The sequence below is a fragment of the Mustela erminea genome, chromosome 5 (assembly GCF_009829155.1).
Source record: "Mustela erminea isolate mMusErm1 chromosome 5, mMusErm1.Pri, whole genome shotgun sequence".
NCBI classification, from domain to species: domain Eukaryota; kingdom Metazoa; phylum Chordata; class Mammalia; order Carnivora; family Mustelidae; genus Mustela; species Mustela erminea.
In genome coordinates this window covers 12,445,622-12,469,006 of record NC_045618.1, presented here as the reverse complement: position 1 = coordinate 12,469,006, position 23,385 = coordinate 12,445,622, and the positions used below count along the sequence as shown (strand labels likewise).

At 35.3% G+C, this 23,385-nt stretch overlaps 1 protein-coding gene across 1 annotated transcript in view; it reads left to right on the top strand.

Annotated features, from left to right (window-relative positions):
• The first annotated feature begins 18,204 nt into the window (after positions 1–18,204).
• Positions 18,205–23,385, top strand: part of LOC116590403 (myocyte-specific enhancer factor 2A-like) — a 105,075-nt gene continuing 99,894 nt past the window's right edge. Inside the window, 1 exon segment of the mRNA XM_032342133.1 lies at positions 18,205–18,398. Coding sequence (XP_032198024.1) covers positions 18,378–18,398 — 21 coding nt within the window. The 5' untranslated portion in view covers positions 18,205–18,377.

The window sequence follows — 23,385 nt, the reverse complement described above, 5'->3', positions numbered from 1 at the left end:
TGATTCTTTCTTTTTTTCCAGGATCTTATGCAGAATCCCACAGTCCATGTAATTGTCACCTCTCTTTTATTTCCTTCTATTCATCACATTTTATCAATCTTGGCTTGTCTTTAATGATCTTGTTATTTGTGAAAAGCAGTAGTCAGATATTTTGTTAAATGTCCCTGAATTTGTGTTTGTCTGATATTTTCACCTGATTTGGATGAAATTATTTATTTTGGGGCAAAAATACCATAGAAACTATAGTGGATTCTTCTTGATGTATCATGTTCACAATGTGACTTGCTTTTTATTACCTGTGATGTCAACTTATCATTGGGTTAAGGTGGTATCTGCTGGTTGAGAATTTATGTCTTAAGGGATCTGAGATGGGAAAATATTTTTCAAAAAGCAGGACTTGAAAAGTTTACCTTCCTTGACCCTTTGTGTTAGCTCACTTCACTTTCAAAGTGGGAATGAGACAAGATGCACGTACAAGACTATTTCCATAATCTCCACATTACAGCAACCCTCACCATCTCCCACACACTTTATCCTATCTTTATTGTGAAACCAAAGCCATAACAGAGAGAGGACGAAGACAGAGTGGTTCAGGTTAGGCATGGAGGCATAGAAGAAACAAATGTATATCAAAGATGTCCAAAACATGCTATTCATAAGAATAACTTGGGGGAACTTTTTGAATCCAGGGTCCTGAGAACATTCCATGAATATCCAGATTCATTTCATCTGGTCCAGATCTGAAAGCCACCCCTCTAATTAGAACAGAAACAGCTAAGGGAAAAAGAAATAACAGGGCTGTGTGATGAATAAGAAAATAACAAGGAAAGGCCTCTGTTTTCCTGGCTCGTGCAAGTCCTTTGACAAATGCAGTGTCACAAGATTGTGTAGGGCTGAGAGAGTAAGAGAATCTTCCTCTTTGAACCCTATTTATTTCCTCAATTTTGGCACTGATCTTTTTTCCCATTATTTTTAATAGAGATTTTAATAGGTAACCTTCATAACATTCGAACTTTATTTTATTGACCAGAAAGTTGCCATAAGAGATGCAGCAATGCTGTTAGTTGAGACAAAAATACGCTGGGGGTGGGGGGGGAATAAAGCTTTATAAGCACCCATAGGAATTATTTGTTATTGTTGAATATAACAAAAATAAATTCATTAGTGAATAACAAGTTTTGTTTTCTAAATCTGAGTTGAGTACAATATTTGAGTTGAGTACAATAACTGATGTTCTGAAATTTCACTATAGCAATACAAAATCCTCTCAGCTTAAATAAAGTATGGTTTCTTCAAATCTGGTTCAGGAATTCTGTTTGTATAGGTCATAGGCTTATCATTAGGACTAATTGCTTAAAGAGAATCTGACAAGGGAAAGGGGATAGTTAGAACTAAGCAAAAATGATTTCTGAGGGCAAAGAATGTTTCAGATGAAAGTCAGAGTTCAATAACATTTTATTTCTGAGCATTAGAATTAATGTAATTTTATTAAAATATGTTTTATGATTTTAAAGTAAATAACTCCATCTATTCATTCTTTTACACACACACACAAACACACTCTTCCATTAAGTGTCTTAAAATAAGAAATGTTTCCTTAATTCTTACCAAGTTGGAAATTAACATGAGTAGTGAAAGCAAATTGATAGTTATAATTTATTATTTTTATTTATAAAACAATTTCAAAGTATTCAATAATAATTGGCACTCAAGTATTTTTATCAAGGGAATTATATATGGATAGAAATATTAATACACAAAAGCAATTACAAAACATTATTTTCCATTATTTTAGTGCAGAATAATACCATATACTACTCATATTTTCCTTATGTACATGCCCATTACTTTCGAATATCTATTTGCTAAATTCTTGTTACATTTCCAGGTTTTTCCCCTCTCTTTTGAACTGCTAGAACTTATTCTTTTATGTCTTCTTTTACCATATCTTTGTTACAGAATTAACTATAGGATTAAGGTATCACAAAATGATTTTTTAATGAAAGCTTTTATACCTTAAAATATTACAGCATAACAAATATATCTGTGTTTTTCTTTTCCCCATATAAACTTCTACTGCCTAACCCTAGTGACACATCTTCCATGAGACAGAAATTTTCTTGTCAGTTCAGATGTGTTTAAGAATTATTGAACTCCTAAATACCTTCATTTTTATTGTCCAGTCACTGATAATTTTTTTTTGGTCATTTGTTCCAATTTGTCCCTGAATAACTACTAGATCTTGGTGATTAGTTAATTAAGCTCTTCTCCTATAATGAACAATTCTAGAAGATTTAGTGGAGGTTGACACTGCTTGTGTGTTTTGAAGCTTTATTTTAGATTTCTCTTAGTGAAAAATCAGTAAAGTATAGGGAAAAATTACCTTGATTCTGATATTATTTGTTCATATCTTCATATAACTACTCATTTCTGTATGATTTGGTGTAAAGGGCTTATCCCTCTGATGTTTTGTTTTTGAAACTAAGATATCTGTTATGATAATTAATTGAGATAACAAATGTAAAACTTATAGCATAATATCTAGGCCATAGTAAGTGTTCAGTAAGTATTAATATATTTTCCAGATTATTTCAGCTGCTTACTAAGGAGCCCAAAATTTAATACTATGGACTACAAATAACTATAAAGAACTACTTACTTAATAATAAGAACAACAAAGAGCAGAGTAGCATATGTGGTGTTCAACAATTATGGCATGCAAGGAAGCAATGTCAGCAAGCAATGTGAAGTTGTGTGCAAGCCATGAAAGTTGTGCTGATGAGCTCTGGATATGCAGCAGTGACCTAGGTAAGGCCTTTCCTTAAGTAGTGAACTTTGCAAAGTTTGGGTATAGAAAAAATCCTAAAAACACAATGAATAAATTTCAAAGTATATAACCAACTTTACTGCACAATAAACTTTTTAGAAGTATACAACTATGAAGCACAGTTTGTAAACTAGATGAACTTACTTCAAACAACTTAGCTCAACAATATTTATTACACCTCTGTATTATAAAGGGCAACATCCACAAGAAACCTAAAATATTCAAATTTAACAAAATCCTTGTATAATCTCTTCTGGATTTATCACATGTTGTTTTCCACCAATAAATATACGTCTTATTTTGCCTTTAATGTTATACGTCTGTATTTAACTTCTATCATTTTTGCTCAAATTGTTCAGTTTGCTCTTTTTCCTTATTTCTGTTGGGAGAAATCCTTTAAATTTCCCATTAACCTTAAAAGGTCATGAGTGATTAAAATGTCCTTAAAGTTCAAAAACACCATGATAGACTTTTATAAAATCATAGGGTGGTATAAAAAACAAGAGTTTACAACCCATGATAGCATGGTTCTTAATATGTCTGAAAGAACAAGATTGGATTTTCCAACTGTGGAGATTCTGATATCTTTCTGCTTTTGTAGACAGCAACAAATGAACTAAGTGTGGGGGAAAAAAAAGAATAAGAGAGGGAGAGACAAATAAAAATATTTGTGTGTGTGTGTACATGCATGTATGCAAGTGTGCACACATGATATAAACATGGAAGTGGAAAAATACAGAACAAGGACCACTGGTAATAAAAAAAAATACAAAGATGATTACTTAGTATTGAAATTAGTGCCACCTTAATATGTATAACATTTTTTGGCCTGAGTTTTTCAAATAATGAAAAATCTGAAAAAATCCTCAAATAATGAAAAATAGTGAAAAAGATAATAATACTTAACATTTATAGACCTATAGATTTACACTAACAGTTTATACATGAAGATCAACTAACTTAATGTTTCTAAGTAATGAGTCTTATTAAATACTCTAAGAGTCATAGAATACATTTAATTCATCCATGGGATTTTAGGAATGTTTGTTCAGGCATCAGTTTCTTATATTTAGTTCATTTTATTTAGTAAGCCAATGTGTCATAAAAATAGATTATGTTTTGGTCATATCAGCTTATAATTTTATAGAGAAAAAGTGGGTTGTATATTTTTTCAAATGATATATACAGAAAAAGTGTTGTGTGTGCAATAACAAAAATCTCTGCTTTTCTCAGTTTTCAAAGGAAAATCTTATGATTAAACATCCTGAGGCATTTTTCCCACAGTTATCCAATGTTACTTATTTATTTATTTGGCTCTCAGTATATTGTAGCCCTTTGTGTATATCTATAAATTTCGAAATTATTTTTACCCAAGGATGTAAACTCATCTCACAATATTTTCTGGAATGTTGAGTAATAATTTAAATTGTGATAAACTATAGTAATATATCAAGATATAAGTCATGATTGTTGACAAATTATTTCTGTTTAAGAAGGAAGATAAACTTTCAGTGTATACGACTGTGTTGACAAATGTAGAAAATTATCAATCTAGAATTTAGGGTAAGAGTTGAAGCCAAATATTTAAAAAATTCTTACATGCATTCAAAATACTCAACACATATGACACTTCACCTGATAACTCAATATTTTCCTGATAAAGAGCTCATGTAAATTCAAAAAAATACATTAAATTTATGGGGTGAACAATGCATTTGTAGGTCAAAGGAAAAACTGCATAGTCAATTCTTGAAATAAAATTATGGTTTTTTACCTTATAAACTCATATAAAAGTATAAAATATAAAATTTATCATAAAATTTATATTAGATAATACTTAATGTCCCATGCCTTCTTATTTACTTTTTCCTTTACTATAATCCCATGTTGTTATTTCTGTGCATTTTATAAATAAAAATGTCCATCATAAATTTGAAAGTATTGAACAAAAGAAAAGTTATTCCTAGCATTCCTACAATGTATGTTTAAGAACATTTGGATGTGTGAGAACACCCTAGGTTATAGCTAATTTTTGGCAGAACAGAAATTCAAATACAAGACTCATGAACTGTAGTTCTCAATCATTTTCTATATAAATTATCACAATTTTTTTAAATTTTTTATTTTTTATAAACATATATTTTTATCCCCAGGGGTACAGGTCTGTGAATCACCAGGTTTACACACTTCACAGCACTCACCAAAGCACATACCCTCCCCAATGTCCATAATCCCACCCCCTTCTCCCAAACCCCCTCTCCCCAGCAACCCTCAGTTTGTTTTGTGAGATTAAGAGTCACTTATGGTTTGTCTCCCTCCCAATCCCATCTTGTTTCATTTATTCTTCTCCTACCCACTTAAGCCCCCATGTTGCATCACCACTTCCTCATATCAGGGAAATCATATGATAGTTGTCTTTCTCTGCTTGACTTATTTCGCTAAGCATGATACGCTCTAGTTCCATCCATGTTGTCGCAAATGGCAAGATTTCATTTCTTTGGATGGCTGCATAGTATTCCATTGTGTATATATACCACATCTTCTTGATCCATTCATCTGTTGATGGACATCTAGGTTCTTTCCATAGTTTGGCTATTGTGGACATTGCTGCTATAAACATTCGGGTGCACGTGCCCCTTTGGATCACTACGTTTGTATCTTTAGGGTAAATGCCCAATAGTGCAATTGCTGCGTCATAGGGCAGTTCTATTTTCACCATTTTGAGGAACCTCCATGCTGTTTTCCAGAGTGGCTGCACCAGCTTGCATTCCCACCAACAGTGTAGGAGGGTTCCCCTTTCTCTGCATCCTCGCCAGCATCTGTCATTTCCTGACTTGTTTATTTTAGCCATTCTGACTGGTGTGAGGTGATATCTCATTGTGGTTTTGATTTGTATTTCCCTGATGCCGAGTGATATGGAGCACTTTTTCATGTGTCTGTTGGCCATCTGGATGTCTTCTTTGCAGAAATGTCTGTTCATGTCCAATTTCTTGATTGGATTATTTGTTCTTTGGGTGTTGAGTTTGCTAAGTTCTTTATAGATTCTGGACACTAGTCCTTTATCTGATATGTCGTTTGCAAATATCTTCTCCCATTCTGTCAGTTGTCTTTTGATTTTGTTAACTGTTTCCTTTGCTGTGCAAAAGCTTTTGATCTTGATGAAATCCCAATAGTTCATTTTTGCCCTTGCTTCCCTTGCCTTTGGCGTTGTTCCTAGGAAGATGTTGCTGTGGCTGAGGTCGAAGAGGTTGCTGCCTGTGTTCTCCTCAAGAATTTTGATGGATTCCTTTTGCACATTGAGGTCCTTCATCCATTTTGAGTCTATTATTGTGTGTGGTGTAAGGAAATGGTCTAATTTCATTTTTCTGCATGTGGCTGTCCAATTTACCCAGCACCATTTATTGAAGAGGCTGTCTTTTTTCCATTGGACATTCTTTCCTGCTTTGTCGAAGATTAGTTGACTGTAGAGTTGAGGGTCTATTTTGGGGCTCTCTATTCTTTTCCATTGATCTATGTGTCTGTTTTTGTGCCAGTACCATGCTGTCTTGATGATGACAGCTTTGTAATAGAGCTTGAAGACTGGAATTGTGATGCCACCAACGTTGGCTTTCTTTTTCAATATCCCTTTGGCTAACGAGGTCTTTTCTGGTTCCATATAAATTTTAGAATTATTTGTTCCATTTCTTTGAAAAAGATGGATGGTACTTTGATAGGAATTGCATTAAATGTGTAGATTGCTTTAGGTAGCATAGACATTTTCACAATATTTATTCTTCCAATCCAGGAGCATGGAACATTTTTCCATTTCTCTCTGTCTTCCTGAATTTCTTTCATGAGTACTCTATAGTTTTCTGAGTATAGATTCTGTGCCTCTTTGGTTAGGTTTATTCCTAGGTATCTTATGGTTTTGGGTGCAATTGTAAATGGGATTGACTCCTTAATTTCTCTTTCTTCTGTCTTGCTGTTGTAGAGAAATGCAACTGATTTCTGTGCATTGATTTTTATATCCTGACACTTTATGGAATTCCTGTATAAGTTCTAGCAGTTTTGGAGTGGAGTCTTTTGGGTTTTCCACATATAGTATCATATCATCAGCGAAGAGTGATAATTTGACTTCTTCTTTGCCTATTTGGATGCCTTTAATTAACTTTTGTTGTCTGATTGCTGAGGCTAGGACCTCTAGTACTATGTTGAATAGCAGTGGTGATAATGGACATCCCTGCCGTGTTCCTGACCTTAGCGGAAAAGCTTTCAGTTATTCTCCATTGAGAATGATATTTGCGGTGGGTTTTTCATAGATGGCTTTGATGATATTGAGGTATGTGCCCTCCATCCCTACACTTTGAAGAATTTTGATCAGGAAAGGATGCTGTACTTTGTCAAATGCTTTTTCAGCATCTATTGAGAGTATCATATGGTTCTTGTTCTTTCTTTTATTGATGTGTTGTATCACATTGACTGATTTGCGGATGTTGAACCAACCTTGCAGCCCTGGAATAAATCCCACTTGGTCGTGGTGAATAATCCTTTTAATGTACTGTTGAATCCTATTGGCTAGTATTTTGTTGAGTATTTTCGCATCTGTGTTCATCAAGGATATTGGTCTATAGCTCTCTTTTTTGATGGGATCCTTGTCTGGTTTTGGGATCAAGGTGATGCTGGCCTCATAAAATGAGTTTGGAAGTTTTCCTTCCATTTCTATTTTTTGGAACAGTTTGAGGAGAATAGGAATTAGTTCTTCTTTAAATGTTTGGTAGAATTCCCCCGGGAAGCCGTCTGGCCCTGGGCTTTTGATTGTTTGGAGATTTTTAATGACTGTTTCAATCTCCTTACTGGTTATGGGTTTGTTCAGGCTTTCTATTTCTTCCTGGTTTAGTTGTGGTAGTTTATATGTTTCTAGGAATGCATCCATTTCTTCCAGATTGTCAAATTTGTTGGCGTAGAGTTGCTCATAGTATGTTCTTATAATAGTTTGTATTTCTTTGGTGTTAGTTGTGATCTCTCCTCTTTCATTCATGATTTTATTTATTTGGGTCCTTTCTCTTTTGTTTTTGATAAGTCGGGCCGGGGGTTTATCAATTTTATTAATTTGTTCAAAGAACCAGCTCCTAGTTTCATTGATTTGTTCTATTGTTTTTTTGGTTTCTATTTCATTGATTTCTGCTCTGGTCTTTATGATTTCTCTTCTCCTGCTGGGCTTAGGGTTTCTTTCTTGTTCTTTCTCCAGCTCCTTTAGGTGTAGGGTTAGGTTGTGTACCTGAGACCTTTCTTGTTTCTTGAGAAAGGCTTGTACCGCTATATATTTTCCTCTCAGGCCTGCCTTTGTTGTGTCCCACAGATTTTGAACCGTTGTATTTTCATTATCATTTGTTTCCATGATTTTTTTCAATTCTTCTTTAATTTCCCGGTTGACCCATTCATTCCTTAGAAGGATGCTGTTTAGTCTCCATGTATTTGGGTTCTTTCCAAACTTCCTTTTGTGGTTGAGTTCTAGCTTTAGAGCATTGTGGTCTGAAAATATGCAGGGAATGATCCCAATCTTTTGATACCGGTTGAGTCTTGATTTAGGACCGAGGATGTGATCTATTCTGGAGAATGTTCCATGTGCACTAGAGAAGAATGTGTATTCTGTTGCTTTGGGATGAAATGTTCTGAATATATCTGTGATGTCCATCTGGTCCAGTGTGTCATTTAAGGCCTTTATTTCCTTGCTGATCTTTTGCTTGGATGATCTGTCCATTTCAGTGAGGGGAGTGTTAAAGTCCCCTACTATTGTATTATTGTTGATGTGTTTCTTTGATTTTGTATTAATTGGTTTATATAGTTGGGTGCTCCCACGTTGGGGGCATAGATATTTAAAATTGTTAAATCTTCTTGTTGGACAGACCCTTTGAGTATGATATAGTGTCCTTCCTCATCTCTTATTATAGTCTTTGGCTTAAAATCTAATTGATCTGATATAAGGATTGCCACTCCTGCTTTCTTCTGATGTCCATTAGCATGGTAAATTCTTTTCCACCCCCTCACTTTAAATCTGGAGGTGTCTTCGGGCTTAAAATGAGTTTCTTGGAGGCAACATATTGATGGGTTTTGTTTTTTTATCCATTCTGATACCCTGTGTCTTTTGACAGGGGCATTTAGCCCATTAACATTCAGGGTAACTATTGAGAGATATGAATTTAGTGCCATTGTATTGCCTGTAAGGTGACTGTTACTGTATATGGTCTCTGTTCCTTTCTGATCTACCACTTGTAGGCTCTCTCTTTGCTTAGAGGACCCCTTTCAATATTTCCTGTAGAGCTGGTTTGGTGTTTGCAAATTCTTTCAGTTTTTGTTTGTCCTGGAAGCTTTTAATCTCTCCTTCTATTTTCAATGATAGCCTAGCTGGATATAGTATTCTTGGCTGCATGTTTTTCTCGTTTAGTGCTCTGAAAATATCATGCCAGCTCTTTCTGGCCTGCCAGGTCTCTGTGGATAAGTCAGCTGCCAATCTAATATTTTTACCATTGTATGTTACAGACCCCTTGTTTCGGGCTGCTTTCAGGATTTTCTCTTTGTCACTGAGACTTGTAAATTTTACTATTAGGTGACGGGGTGTGGGCCTATTCTTATTGATTTTGAGGGGCGTTCTCTGAACCTCCTGAATTTTGATGCTCGTTCCCTTTGCCATATTGGGGAAATTCTCCCCAATAATTCTCTCCAGTATACCTTCTGCTCCCCTCTCTCTTTCTTCTTCTTCTGGAATCCCAATTATTCTAATGTTGTTTCGTCTTATGGTGTCACTTATCTCTCGAATTCTCCCCTCGTGGTCCAGTAGCTGTTTGTCCCTCTTTTGCTCAGCTTCTTTATTCTCTGTCATTTGGTCTTCTATATCACTAATTCTCTCTTCTGCCTCATTTATCCTAGCAGTGAGAGCCTCCATTTTTGATTGCACCTCATTAATAGCTTTTTTTATTTCAACTTGGTTAGATTTTAGTTCTTTTATTTCTCCAGAAAGGGCTTTTATATCTCTCAAGAGGGTTTCTCTAATATCTTCCATGCCTTTTTCGAGCCCGGCTAGAACCTTGAGAATTGTCATTCTGAACTCTAGATCTGACATATTACCAATGTCTGTATTGATTAGGTCCCTAGCCTTCGGTACTGCCTCTTGTTCTTTTTTTTTTGTGTTGAATTTTTCCGTCTTGTCATTTTGTACAGATAAGAGTATATGAAGGAGCAAGTAAAATACTAAAAGAGTGGCAACAACCCCAGGAAACTATGCTTTAACCAAATTAGAATAGATCCCAAATCGTGAGGGGGTAGAAAGGGGATAAAAAGAGGTTCAAAAAGGAAGAAAAAAAAAAGAAAAGAAAAGAATTTTAAAAAAAGAAAACACATAAGAAAAATATAAAAAAGAAAAATATATATATATTAGATTAACTAGTTAAAAAACGTTAAAAAAGAAAAAGGTAAAAGTTAAAAAAAAATTTACCAGAGGCGAGAAAAAAAAACAAAAAATGAAAAAGAAAAAATTAAATTAACTGCAAGAAAAAAAAAAATCACAGGGAAAAAGCCGTGAGTTCCGTGCTTGGCTTTCTACTCCTCTGGAATTCTGCTGCTCTCCTTGGTATTGAAACCGCACTCCTTGGTAGGTGAACTTGGTCTAGGCTGGATTTCTTGTTGATCTTCTGGGGGAGGGGCCTGTTGTAGTGATTCTCAAGTGTCTTTGCCCCATGTGGAATTACACCGCCCTTATCAGGGGCCGGGTTGAGTAATCCGCTCAGGTTTGCTTTCAGGAGCTTTTGTTCCCTGAGCGCTTTCCGTAGAGTTCTGGAGGACGGGAATACAAATGGCAGCCTCCTGGTCTCCGGCCCGGAGGAGCCGAGAACCCAGGGCCCCACTCCTCAGTGCGCCCCCAGAGAACAGCGCCCAGTTACTCCCGTCTGCCTGACCTCCGGCCGCGCTCCGAGCTCACCGAGCCTGCGACTGATTCAAGGTAACACCGAGCTGTGAGCTTACTGTCGGCTCTGTCTCTGTAGCCGGCTTTCCCATTCCAATACTCGCAAGCTCTGCGACACTCAGACATCCCCGATCCTTCTGTGACCCTGCGGGACCTGAGGCCACGCTGACCCCATGTGGGCTTCGCCCCAGGTAGCCTCTGGAGCGACATCCCTCAGCAGAACAGACTTTTAAAAGTCCTGGTTTTGTGCGCGGTTGCTCCGCCGCCTGCCGGGAGCCGGCCCCTCCCCCCGGGGTCTATCTTCCCGTTGCTGTGGATTCACTTCTCTGCCGGTCCTACCTTTCAGAAAGTGGTTGTTTTTCTGTTTCCAGAATTGCTGTTCTTCTTCTCTTCGATCTGCCGATGGATTTTCAGGTGTTTGCAATCTTTAGATAAGCTATCTAGCTGATCTCCGGCTAGCTGAAGTAGTCTCAGCCTGCTACTTCTCCGCCATCTTGACTCCTCCTATAAGAATTTCTAATCATATTGTTGTTAATTAATAGCTTAATTCATTGGAGGTCAGAGAAACATGTCTGTCCTTTGGATTTTGTTAGCAGTTTATGATCCAGCATGTGGTCACTTTTGGCAAATGTTTTTATTCACTTACAAGGAATGTGTCTTCTGCTCTTGTTAGGTATGCTGTTCTGTATGTCAGGCTGGTAATTGTAAAATTCAAATCGTTTTGTTTCTTCTAATCTATTCCTTGTTTTGGTGTGCTTGTTCCATTAGTTCTGAGAAAGCTTTGTTAAAATCAACTTGCTAGATTTGTCGTCTTACTTACTAGTTCCCTTTGTATTGACTGAAGTTTATTTGGAAAAAATATGTTTTTAGGGTGCCTTGGTGGCTCAGTCGTTAACTGTCTGACTCTTGATTTTTGCTCAGGTCATGATCTCAGGGTGGTGAGATTGAGCCCGACATCAGGCTCTGTGCTCAGCAGGGTCTGGTTGAGGTTCCTTCTGCCTCTGCCTTCTCCCAACCCTGCTTTCTCTCTCAAATAAATTTTGAAAACAAAAGTGTTTTTCCATCTGCACAGTTCAGTACAATATTTTAACAAACTGATATGTGGGCAAAGTCACAAATTAAATTTCAAATCAATTTGTAGAACATTAGAATCACATGTAGACATTTTTGAGTCATGTTCTGTCAACAGAGGGAATGTGCGTCTCTGTTGCTACTGGCAAAAAGAAAGAGGTTTCCATATTATAAGCCTTTGAGCTGTTACCTGCTGTATGTGTTTGTCTTGCATAAATTTCTAATTGCTTTTGTATTTGTCCCTTAATTTTGCTTAGTTTTGTAGAAAGCACAAAAAGTGTTTAACACAGAAAGTGTTAAATTATGGAAAAGGAAATAAAGTCAGTGAGAAAGCTATTGCATTTGAAGGCATGTAGTATTTTACATCCTAACCATGATAATTTTCTATTATAAATGGACATTTTCTGTATTTCAGTTAAGTATTAAAAGAGAAATGATTGGGGATTATGAGTTTATATGTAATATAATTTTTCCTATTTAAAAAAATGGAAAATAAGGTCCTAGTTAGGATTTTGCACAGGTTATCTGATTTTAAGGAACAGATTCCTGACTTTAAGTGTTATTAGGTATATTCAGATTTAGAATTGCTAGCTCTTTCCAGTGAATTGAGCTTTTACTGTGTCCTGGGATTGAGTCCTACATCAGGCTCCTTGCTTCATGGGAAGCATGCTTCTCTCTCTCCCACTCCCCCTGCTTGTGTTCCTCTCTCACAGTGTCTCTCTCTCTCTGTCAAATAAATAAATAAAATCTTCAAAAAAATAAAAATATGTACTGTGATAAAGTATAGCTACAGATCTTTTTTTTTTTTAAATTTGTGTTCTACACAGTATGTTCTCCATGCTTTTACTTCCATTCTATCTCATATTTAAGATGTACTTTTGTAGTCATCAGATCTTTTTTTAATACAATTCAGGTATTAATGCACTTTCCCATTCCATTAGCTTGTTAGCTTTCTGTACTTTTACTGTTCTTACATGCATCTTTGACTCAAGTCCAAAAAGTAAAAAAGTACTTTTTTAATTTCCCATTAATTGAAAGGGTTTTAGAACACCTAAACTTTATTTACTCCTGTACTGTACTGTTGTTGTGAATTATTAATATTTTAAATTCTACAGTGTATTATTATCTTCTTTAGTCAATATTTACTTAGAGTACGTATTTACCCTGTTCCTTATTCTTATTTGTTTGTTTATGTACATACTTTTTGGTGCAATATCCAAGCTGTGTCTGGTATCCTTTTTTCTTTCTTTCTTTCTTTTATTTAAATTTTTTATTTTTTTATAAACATATAATATATTTTTATCCCCAGGGGTACAGATCTGTGAATCTCCCGGTTTACACACTTCACAGCACTCATCATAGCACATACCCTCCCCAATGTCCATAACCCCACCCTCCTTCTCCCACCCCCCCCTCCCTAGCAACCCTCAGTTTGTTTTGTGAGATTAAGAGTCACTTATGGTTTGTCTCCCTCCCAATCCCATCTTGTTTCATTGATTCTTCTCCTACCCCCTTAACCCCCCATGTTGCCTCTCCACTTCCTCATATCAGGGAGACCATATGATAGTTGTCTTTATCTGCTTGACTTATTTCGCTAAGCATGATATGCTCTAGTTCCATCCACGTCATTGCAAGTGGCAAGATTTCATTTCTTTTGATGGCTGCATAGTATTCTATTGTGTATATATATCACATCTTCTTTATCCATTCATCTATTGATGGACATTTAGGTTCTTTCCATAGTTTGGCTATTGTGGACATTGCTGCTATAAACATTCGGGTGCACGTGCCCCTTTGGATCACTACGTTTGTATCTTTAGGGTAAATACCCAGTAGTGCTATTGCTGGGTCATAGGGTAGTTCTATTTTCAACATTTTGAGGAACCTCCATGTTGTTTTCCAGAGTGGATGCACCCGCTTGCATTCCCACCAACAGTGTAGGAGGGTTTCCCCTTTCTCTGCATCCTCGCCAGCATCTGTCACTTCCTGACTTGTTAATTTTAGCCATTCTGACTGGTGTGAGGTGATATCTCATTGTGGTTTTGATTTGTATTTCCCTGATGCCGAGTGATATGGAGCACTTTTTCATGTGTCTGTTGGCCATCTGGATGTCTTCTTTCCAGAAATGTTCCATGCTCCTGGATTGGAAGAATAAATACTGTGAAAATGTCTATGCTACCTAAAGCAATCTACACATTTAATGCAATTCCTATCAAAGTACCATCCTTCTTTTTCAAAGAAATGGAACAAATAATCCTATAATTTACATGGAACCAGAAAAGACCTCGAATAGACAAAGGAATATTGAAAAAGAAAGCCAGAGTTGGTGGCATCACAATTCCGGACTTCAAACTCTATTACAACGCTGTCATCATCAAGACAGCATGGTACTGGCACAAAAACACACACATAGATCAATGGAATAGAATAGAAAGCCCAGAAATAGACCCTCAACTCTATGGTCAACTAATCTTTGACAGAGCAGGAAAGAATGTCCAATGGAAAAAAGACAGCCTCTTCAATAAATGGTGCTGGGAAAATTGGACAGCCACATGCATAAAAATGAAATTGGACCATTTCCTTACACCACACACGAAAATAGACTCAAAATAGATGAAGGACCTCAATGTGCGAAAGGAATCCATCAAAATCCTTGAGTAGAACACAGGCAGCAACCTCTTCGACCTCAGCTGCAGCAACATCTTCCATTGCCAAAGGCAAGGGAAGCAAGGGCAAAAATGAACTATTGGGATTTTATCAAGATCAAAAGCTTTTATACAGCAAAGGAAACAGTTAACAAAACCAAAAGACAACTGACAGAATGGGAGAAGATATTTGCAAATGACATATCAGATAAAGGGCTAGTGTCCAAAATCTATAAAGAACTTAGCAAACTCAACACCCTAAGAACAAATAATCCAATCAAGAAATGGGCCGAAGACATGAACAGACATTTCTGCAAAGAAAACATCCTTTTTTCTTTCTACTTGAAGAAGTCCCTTCATTGTTTTTGGTGTTAAATTCTTTGTTTCTATTTGATTACAGATGTCTGTGTTTTGCCTCCCCCTCCCCACCCCCTTCAGGAGTATTACTTGCCAGATAGACTATTCTAGTTTGGCATTTCTCCCACTCTTGGCACTTTGAGAATATCATTCCATGTCTTCTGACTTCCATTTCTACTGTGAAAAAGTCCACTGTAAATCTTTCCTTTTTTGACTACTTTTAAGATCTCTGTGTCTGTGGCTGTGTCTCTTTGTGTGTGTCTCTCTCTTTCCCTCCATCCACCCTTTTTACTTTGATATGTTTTTTGTTGTGGTTTTCTTTGTATTTGTTTTGCTTGGGAGTTTGTAGATCTTGGTTCTGTGGCATGATGTCACTGGTAAGTTTTTAAAAAGTTTTCAACTATATGTCTTTAAACATTTCTCTCTTTTCTTTCAAGGACTGTAGTTACATGTATTTTGGATCCATGTGTCATAAGTTTTTCACACTCTTTTCTGTATTTCCCAATTTATGTCTTCTTGGGCATCAGTATAAGTATTTTCCTCTTTCTTAGCTTCTGGATCATTCATTGTTCAGCTGTATTCTAACCTATTATGATTTATTTTTTTATTTTCTGTTTCCAGAATTGTATTTTTCAGTTGTTTTCCATACTTTTAGCATTATCTGCTGATAGTCGTTATTAATTCTTTGAACACATTAACATATTTTAAAGTTCTTTTCTGATAACACCATTACTTGGATCTACTATAGGTCTGATTTCTTGCCATTTTAAAATCTTAGTTTTAAAGTCAGGTCTTGACTGGTTATTTTTTATTTTTAGACATTTTGTATAATAATGATAAGATCATTTAAATTTCTAGATGATGTTAACTTTTGCTGGTAAGATATACTTTTGCTAAAATCTTTACAGAAGTTTTTATTGGCCTGCAGCTAGGCTAATGACACTAGGTAGCCCAGATTCTTTAACCTAATCAGGGTTTGAGATGATATGAAGCTATACTTTCCTCCTTGTTGGTCTGGTCTATTTCTAGTTTACCTTTATACCTAGGGTATAGTCTTGGATTCCCTCCCTACTCCCGGTGTGTTTACTGTGGCTGGGCTATTCCTTGGCAGACCTTGCATCTATTTTTGTGTCCTACCGAAGATCTGTTGAAAGCTCTGTTTAGCTTCTCAGCCTCTCAGCCAACGTTTTTGGGTCTAAAAATAAACACACACACACACACACACACACACACACACACACACACTCTCATTTATTTGAGAAACAGTGAGAGAGAGAGCACGAGTGGGTGGGGGGTACATGGAGAGGAAGAGGGAGAAGCAGACTCCCTGCTGAGCAGGGAACCTGACATGGGGCTCAGGCAATATTTTAAGAATCTACTAATGACTGGGTGACTTATCTACCTCTGTCCCCTCACCCCCCACCATTTGTGCTTGCTTATGTTCTCTCACCCTCCCTCTGAAATAAATAAATCTTAAGAGAGAAGGTTGAAGTAACCTATTCAACTATTGTCAAAAGCAAAATGCTTAGATATGGTCTAATAGAATTCAGAATTTTTCAGATTCTTAAAGAGAGTACAGTACATACACCTTAGAGGCATTAGAGGCATTAGAATTGAAATGCACGAATATTTATCTTGTCTACTACAGTTCAAATTTTTATAATGGAAATTGAATGCATGTGATCTGTTAAGGAACATGATTTGAATAAACTGACTTTTATTGGTTTATATTGCAGTCTCATGAGGAAGCAAAAACATTCTACAGCACAGTTGTTTGTTTGGTTCCCACCAGTTGTCTAGCCATCCTTCAGTTTTTCTAATGTTTCCTGCTTCCGTGCACATGGTATTCTCTCTGCTTAGAATATATACCTTCATACTCAGGTTTGAGGCACATTCCAAAGGAAGCCTTACCTAACTTATGAATTTAGGTCAAATAAACTAACATCCTAATTTTAATTTCTGGACTCATTTATATGGTAGTTTGATTAATGTCTGTTTTCCCCTCTAAACTATGAACTCAGTGAGATCAGAAATCATGCCTTTTTTCTTTTTAAATATTTTACTCTATGTGCCTACTTCAGTGTTTGGAAGTACAATACTTTTGCAAGTTGGTGATCAGTTAATAGGTTATCAATTGTTAATAGATGTTCAGTTAATGTTTGTATGAATGAAGAAATGAAAGAATACAAGGGAAGATACGTAAGACATGCCATGCTTATAGTAATGATGGTAGTGTTAAGAAATGAAAAATTCACTGCTTTTGAGCAAAAGCCAGATTTAATCAAACATGGATTTGCACAGTAATTTTAAAGTTTTATGGCTGTATATGCACAATATTAGAAATACTTGAATAAAATTCCCCTGAGAATTTATTGTATTTTAGTATTTGTCTTTTATTCCCTTGTAAATATTTTATTATGTAAGTTTTGAAAACACTAGGTCTTTGACACAACTGTCATTCAGAACATGACATATTATATCATTGCCAGTCATTGAATTACAGAGATAAATGGAATAAAAAAAAATCCTGTTCTTGAAGGATTCACGGTCTCAGGAATACAGACTTAGAATTTATTATACAAATAGCCACAGAGTATAAGGTGCTATGGTTTACTCTATCAGGGGGAACTGAATCTTGATAAATTAGGAGGATTTTATTAAATGGCTAAAAGGAACAGTATTTCATTCAATAAGTGGACATTATTATGAAATCATATGGTTCCTTTATGGATTGACAGTAATTTGGGTAGTAGCTAGGGCAGTTTGCAAGAATCATTTGTAAGGGCAGATCGGGGCTACCCAGATTATTAGTTCATCCTTTGACATGGAGGACATCAGAAACTTTCCAAGGATATTTCCAAGGATATTTTCCAAGCAGAGATATTCTGGAGCCAGAGTCCCTGAGTTCATATTCCAAGCCCTGCCCTTTACTGTGTGTGTTACCTTGGACATATTATTTAGGATCTCTCTGCCTCAGTATCCTTATTTATAAAATGGTGATGATAAGTATAACCAAAAAGATTGCTGTTTGGATCGAATGAGTTAAGATATATCAGGTACATGGAAAAATTCTTGGCACATGGAAAAATCCCAATAAGTATTGGCTCTTGTTGCTTTTACGATATGCATTGAGAAAAACTCAAAGCTTATAATTGTACTCTTTCAGCCAGAGCTAGAGGCACAAAAAGATTCAAGGGATCTTTTAGGGGTGAAGTTAACAAAGCTTCAACTTAACTACCAATATGTAACCAGGAATTTCAACTAATATGTGCCTATGTGCAGCGTAGAGGTAAGTTTGAAATTTGTATAACAGTTCCATGATTTACAAACTTCTAGAACTTAAATTTTCTAATTTGTGTTTTCTTTTAGATCTTATAGAAAATTTCAGCTGTAGCCCTTGGACCAGAAGCTGAAATAATCGAAGCTGTGTACGATGCATTAGGGTATTGAAGAAAATACATTTTGAATTAAATATTTGGAATATAAGGAAGGAAAGGTGATTGAAAATGGGCAGAAGAAAATTCAAATCACACGCATAATGGATGAAAGGAACCGACAGGTAAATGAAAATTTTAACTTATTTATTCTTGATGTAAATATTTTTTTTAAAAGAGGAGCATAGGATAGAATGGTTGAATTTTTCTTAAATTTAATTCCAAGTCTATTTTTGTTTTCAAACTAAATAAAAAATTTAAACACTTTTAACTTGTCATCATGTGCTTTAAAGAAACTTTTTCTTATTACAAAAATCATAGATGTTGGTTATAGAAAATATAGGGGAAAAGAAGAGATCACTGTAGTCCCACTGTTACTGTCCATTGTGTAGATTTATTGTAATATACTTAGTCTTTTGTTCATTTATGTTTGTTTTTAATAGGTTAATTATTATTATAAATTATCACCTCTATTTTCATAATTAGGGAATACCTAAGTTAACTATGGTTATCAGTGAATGTTCTTTAGTCACTTAAATTTTCTGGTTAACCAACAAATAAAGAGAATTTTTTTATAACTCATATTATCACAAATAATCCCAGAACAGTTGTTATATTGATCTCAGTTTTAACTGATAAAATATATTGAACTTAATTTTTAGCACCAGTGTCAATAAACCCTTACAAGTTCAAGATAATTATAATACTGATATATGAAGACCAGAAATTGTAAGAGTTTAGAGCCGGGATTGGCAAACTGTGGTTCATGGGAACGCTGGCTCTTTTGACAAACAAATCATTGTTAGAAAACTGCCATGTGCATTTGTTTACATATTGTCTGTGCCTGATTTCACATTGTAACAGCATAATTGAGTAGTTGCCCATAGGCCTAAAATCTTTACTCCTGGCCTTTTAAGAAGAAGTTTGCCATGCTCTTGGTTTATAGGAAAGAAGGAAAAATAGTTTCATAGAATATTGTAAATAATCTAGTAGTCACAGCATATGCAGGAGGGGTAGATTCTCCTCTGGAAAGTTTGCCTCTCAGGAGAAGTTTTCAGAAAAGCTGGTTTCTGGAAGCTTACCAGGAACAGAACAGCACTAAAGATAAAATCTGCAGAGTCTGAGTAGTAATTCATCTGGTAATATGGATATAATTGGAAACAAAACTCAGCTGAAGAGCTGATAGAGAAGTTAGTGGAAGTGATTAGAGTTGTCACTGGACCTAAATGAAGAGAACTCCTGTTCCATCTCGTGAAAATTCTTCTGATAAAATGTAAGGCTCACACAGTATGATTCTTTATGAAGGTTGATAAAACAGGGGAGAGTGATAAAATAACTATGCCATCATGATTCTAAGCAAGCTTGCAAGTAAATGTCCCTTCATAAATCTGAGGACTATGTCACATAGAGGGAACATGGGGGACCTGCTTCATGAACACATGCAATATTAATGTAAAATAGGGTTTATTCTCTGCTTTTATAACATAAAAGCAGAGAACTGGCAAAGGACGTAACATTCCCTGAACTCTCATTATCCCATAGAGAGTCATGTTTAAATTCAGCATAGATACACTGGATCTACCAGTGGAAAAGACCTCCCATCTTTAGAGAGAAAAAGGAGCTAGGCATATGTAAGTGACTGTGTAATGGAGCTGTTTAAGTTAAGGAAATGATATTATTAAAAGATGAAGCTTGCCACTATACTCAGCAACTAGAATTAGCCTTAATTAATAATTAATATGTTGAGTTTACCTAAGTCATTTTCTTACTAAGCTGCCAGATGGGGCAAGGGTAAGGGTGTCTGAATTTCTTCTCAGGTGATTTTGGCAAAGAATGCAGAAAACATACTGTGGAGGTAGTTAGAAAATTTGGTTTTCAGGTTTGATTAACTTGTGGATTTTGAGTTAAAAGTTTCATTATTCTTGCATTAAAATGGGGGAAAAAAGTTTCTGTGCTGAAGAGAATATGTGTCACTTATTCATCCAAATTTGAATATTTACCATATTAGAGAGAGACTGTTAAGCACTGGAGACTCATTAAAAATATATAGCCTACAGAAGAAATTTAACTATGTGGCAGATAGATGCTAAGCTTAGGTGCTAGGAGGGTTTATGGAAGGAACTACCAACCTCTGGGGTTGTTTAGCGAGCAGTACTGAAAGAGGTAATAGCGAATAGAGTTTTTAATGATGGATTTTTTGAGCTACGAAGATAAAATCACACTTCAAGTCATTAGAACAGTGAGTTAAAACTCTTGGGTTGACACTACCATGCACTTAAGAGCTGCTTCACCTCACTTCACTTCTACTTGGAAGCTTTCACTTGACTTCCATTTGGGAGCTTCTGGTGAAACCTTGTGTTGGTCCTTCTTGGCGTAATGTGTTTCTATTTAAAAAGTACATTTTGTATTAAAGTATAACATAAAAGAAAAGCACACAAATCCTAAGTGTGGCTAAGAGAGTTATTGCAAAAAGTACATGGCCATGTAACCAGCATATCCCAGTGCACCACCCCAGAAACTCTGTCTTGTCTCCCAGGCATTATCTCCCTGCCCCAGGGAAGGAAAGTCATTAACTGAACTTTCTAACGCATAGGTTAATTACCCCTGGTTTTGAATTTATGTGAACAGCATGTGTTCATTTGGGCAACATTATGTTTGTGAAATTAATGTTAGTGTTGCATGTGGGTATATATGTAGATGTATTTTATAAATCTACATATTCATATATGTTTTTATTGATGTATGATATTCCATTGGGTGGATAGAACACAATGTATACACTTATTTTTTCTACTGTAAATAGAATTTTGGGTTGTTTTCTACTTTGAGACTATTATAAAGAGTGCTATTTTGAATACTCCCGTGTGTGTCTTTGGTACCTATGAATGCTTGGGTATATACGGAGGGGTACAGTTGCTAAGTCAGAGAATATACCTGTGATAGCTTTAATAGCAATAGTTTTCTAAAGTGATTGTACTGATTTATAATTTTTGCTCTGCTAACAGGGTGTGAAAGTTCCAGCTGCTCAGCTGCTCTAAATATTCACCATTACTAGTTTTTATCCCTTTCATTTTAGCTGTTCTGGTGGGTGAGCAAAAGTAACATTTTAATTTTAAGTTTCTGTGATGTTTGATGAAGTTGATCACCTTTTCATATTTTTCTTGGCCCTTTAGATACCTTCTTTTATGACTTACCTGTTAACTCGTACCTGACTACCTTTTCTTAGGCAGTCTCCTTGACTGCTTTTTTCTTAGTAATTATTAATATACATTCTGTATATAATATATTCTGAGTGTTTTGTTCATTATGTGCATTTCAAATAACTTCCCTCATATCATGGCTTGCCTTTTCACTTTTTCAATCCTTTTTTTTTTTTTTTAAATGTTGTCCAGTTTCTCTTCTTGTTTTTCCTTTATGGCTAATGCTCTGTGTTGTGTTGGAGAAATACTTACCTATCATAAGTCCATAAAGATTGTTTTTATGCTTTCTTCTGCTTTTTACCTTTCATGTTTTATATCTGTTATCCATTTTGAATTTAGTTTTGTGTATGGTTTGAAGTGTTGGGGTTAAGATTTGTTTTCCTGATAAATACTCAGTTCACCCAGTACAGTTTGTTTTAAGAACCATCCTTCCTCCATTGCATGACAGGGGTTGCCTTTGCTGTGAATCAAGGAATCACACACTTGTGGGGCTGTTTCTGAACTCTGTTTTGTTCCATTTGTGTATTTTATATCCTTGCTCAATTCTGTACTATTTTAATTACTGTAGTTTAATATTTGGTAGTAGAAATTCTCTACCATGGTATTCTGCATGACTGAGTGGTTGTTCTTGTCATTTTTCTTTCCAAGTGAAACCAAGTGTCAATATTCACTTAAGAAAGCCAACAAAATGAACTTACTGGAATTCAGATGTATGGATTGATTTAGGAGAACTGAAATCTTTACAGTATTAAGTCTTGTAATCCATAAATAGATATGGTTACCTTACATTTGTTTTTCATTAATGTACAGGTCTAAACATTTTTTATTTTGTTTATTTTTAGGTATTGGATTTTTTTTTAGTGTCATTATGTTTTTCCCCAGATTTCATTTTTCTCTATGCTTGTTGCTAAGTCTATAAAAGCTTAGTTTATTTTTTTAATGTTGACTTTGTGTCTAGCAATCTTGCAAAATTCACTTTCAAAATTTACTTATTTCTAATAGTATAAGTTGTACTTTATTTTGGATTTCCTATGTAAACATTTGTGTTGTCTGTGAACAGTGATTTATTCTTTTTGAAATCCTTTATTACATTATCTTGTTTCATTGCACTAGCTAGGACCTCTAGAATAATGAATAAAAGTGAAGGTAGTGGGCATCCTTTGTCTCATTCTCAGCTTTAGGAAAAAACATTCAATATGTGATCATTGATTATGGTATTTACTGAGAGTTTTTCTAAAAGATCCCTTTTATCAGAATAGAAAAGTTTTCTGCTATTTCTAATGCCACTGTTTTTATCCTGAATCAGTATTGAATTTTATCAAAAGCTTTTTCTGAGTTTATGTAGATGATTCTATGGTATTTTTCTCCCCTTTTTTCTTTAATGTAGTATCCTATGTTTGTTGATTTTCAAATGTAAAGCATTTGAATGCTTTAAAAATGTATTTCTTGAAATACACCTTTATATATATCACTTGATTTTATTGTTCTTACTCCATTTTTTATTTTTGCCAGTATGTGTGTGTGTGTGTGTGTGTGTGTGAGATTAGTCTGAAATTTTTTTTTCTTATAATGTCATTCTTAGGTTATGACAAGTTATGCTGGCCTTATAAAATGAGTTGGGAAGTGTTGTTTCTTGTTCTCTGGAGATGTTTGTGTAATAGTAATATATTTCTTCTTTGAATACTTGGAAAAGTTTACCAGTAAATCTGTTTGTACTTGGAGTTTACTGTGTGAGAGTTTTTTTAAAGTAAATATTTAATTTCTGTAAGAGATAGAATGATTCCTACTCTTCTACTTTTTCTGCCAGTTGGGTAAGTTGGGTTTTTCAAGAAATCCTCTATTTTATTTAAATTGTTAATATTATTGATATTCAATGTTCATATGCTCTAATTTTCTTCGTATTGCTCATATT